This window comes from Marmota marmota, unplaced genomic scaffold, assembly GCF_001458135.2.
Source record: "Marmota marmota marmota unplaced genomic scaffold, marMar, whole genome shotgun sequence".
NCBI lineage: Eukaryota > Metazoa > Chordata > Mammalia > Rodentia > Sciuridae > Marmota > Marmota marmota.
Genome location: NW_026006145.1, coordinates 1 through 2326, shown reverse-complemented (window position 1 = coordinate 2326; position 2326 = coordinate 1). Strand labels below are relative to the sequence as shown.

The 2326-nt window shown below is 41.5% G+C and overlaps 1 protein-coding gene across 1 annotated transcript; it reads left to right on the top strand.

Annotated features, from left to right (window-relative positions):
- Nucleotides 1-1059: 1059 nt before the first annotated feature.
- Nucleotides 1060-1911, top strand: LOC107134433 (UHRF1-binding protein 1-like). The gene is made up of 2 exons (XM_015476539.2): nucleotides 1060-1197; nucleotides 1697-1911. The coding sequence occupies exons 1-2, from the start codon at nucleotides 1131-1133 to the stop codon at nucleotides 1894-1896; spliced, it is 267 nt and encodes an 88-aa protein (XP_015332025.2). The 5' UTR covers nucleotides 1060-1130; the 3' UTR covers nucleotides 1897-1911.
- Nucleotides 1912-2326: the final 415 nt, after the last annotated feature.

Below are 2326 nucleotides of genomic sequence, written 5' to 3'. Positions count from 1 at the left end.
CACCAACCAACCAACCAAACAAACAAACAAACAAAAACAAAAATAAAACAAAAATCTAGGGGAGGTCATTATGAAAAAAAAAAAAAAGTTGAGAAACAGAAATTCTGGTGTAGGTGTTTCACCTGATAGGAGGATGATTAGTCCAGAATTTGGGATGGCAAAATCTAGATTGGAGGAAATGACCTACTTGTTGAAGCTATCCTGGCTTATTCCTAAAGATTGCATGGTGATTCCTTTTACTCATTTCTGTGTTGTTTTCTTCCCTCTTATCGTCTACTAGTTACAAGTAGCATCTATTAGTTACAAGACTAGATACAATCGTAGAGTACAGGGTGGAAGTGCACAAAAGGGTGGACCACATAATGTGTGGAAGAAATAATTTCTACTTTTACAGTTTTTTAGTCTAATTAGATAAGGTAGAAACATGGGAAGTTCATTCATTTAGTAAGAATTTAACATAAATTCTAAGGTAAACATAATGTAATTTTTGACTTGCTGATAGAAATTCCAGTTTACCTACAAAATAATATATTTTTATCTTATAATGTTCCATGTTTCAGTGTTTCATGGTATTTTGTATGTACAGCATATAGCGATTGTCTAATATCATAGCTTTAGCTATGAGACCGGGATATGAAAAGAAATAATATGGGTATTTTTGTGTGTGGGGAGCAGAGGAGGGGAGCAGGGAGGATCTGGTTATACTTTTCCAGATGTTGTGTTGAAGGACAGTAAAACTAATGTTTTTAGGGTTGGGGGAACCAGTCAGTCCAGGTTGTAGAGTGGGTCTGTGGGAAACCTAGTATTAGAATTCCTGAATCAATTTTTTATTTTCTTTGGCTTTTCTGGAAATCTGGCAGCCAGTTACAGAGACAATGGAATATACTTTATTTTTTTTTTTTTGGATCTTCTAGAGCATGTCCATGGGCTATTGCAGCTTAACAGAAGAAGGCTGCAGGCTTGCAAGTCACCTGGCATCATGTCCTTTCAGCTGCACTGTGTTCCCAGCTGGGATTTGGAGGTGGCTCCAGAGGACTTCTAAGTGCTTCAGGTGGTAGTTAGGCTTCTTTGTTTCTTCCAGTGCTATTCACCTGTATTTTTCTTTCATAGGTATCTCTGCAAATAGACTCATGGGTGGTGCCATGCAGCTTACCTTCCGCAAGATGGCATTTGACTACTACCCCTTCCACTGGGCAGGTTAGGAGAAATCTGAATGGGGTCAATTCTAGCATGGCCCAAAATATTGAGGGAAGATTCCTGGTTTCATTCCTGACTGCCCAGCAGGAGGGTTCCAGGGATTACAGCACATACTCAGAGGTGTCAGGGCATCTTTTGGAAACTTGGATGATCTGCTCTTGTGATGGAGGAGAGGAAGTTGGGGGTGGAGCAGTGCCTGAGATGTTGCTTTTGATTCTCCCCTCAGCCCTAGATCTCCACTAGAGTTAGATCCTCTCTAGTAATCCATAGTTAAGGATGGCAGCAGTCAGCTACTGCCCTTAAGGATCCTTAGGAAAAATCACATATGGAGTCCAGATGAACTTGGGAGCTCTCACTGGATAATATTTCCTTATTTCAGAGTTCTGGATTGGGAATGAGGGGTCAGATTCTACACTGTGATTTTTCTGACAGGAAGGGAAAACGGAAACATTGGATCATGGTCTTGGGCTAAAATCTTTCTGCTTTTTTTGTTGTACAGGTGATAGCTGCAGACATTGGGTACGGCACTGTGAGGCCATGGAGACCCGAGGACATTGGGCTCAGAAGCTTGTGATAGAATTTCAGAGTAAAATGGAGAAGTGGCATGAAGAGACTGGTCTGAAACCACCTTGGCACCTGGGGGTAGACTCCCCTTTCCGGAGGAAAGCAGGTAAAAAACTGGAAGACTCCAGTTCTTAGCCTCTTAACCATTCACCTTGGAATAACCAGTGCAGATAGAGCAGTGGAGTAGCTAGTTAAACCAACTGTGTCCCGCGGAGTGACATTAGTGACTTTCTTTGTCCTCAGGGATAGCTGTACTGTTAAAGAGAAGTTCTCATCATCTCTATTCAGAAAGCTGTTATCCCCAGGTATAGTAGCACAGGCCTGTAATCCCAGCTACTTGGGAGGCTGAGGCAGGAAGATTGTAAGTTTGAGACCAGCCTGGGCACAGTGAGACCCTGTCTTAAAACAAAACTAAAAAGGACTGAGACTGTAGCTCAGTGATAGAGCAGCCCTAGGTTCAATCCCCAGAACCGCAAAAACAAAAACAACACTGTTACCTTGGTCTGCAGGAAAACATTTTTGAGTTCCATCCAGTTTGTGCTCTTTTTTTTTTTTTTTAATTTTT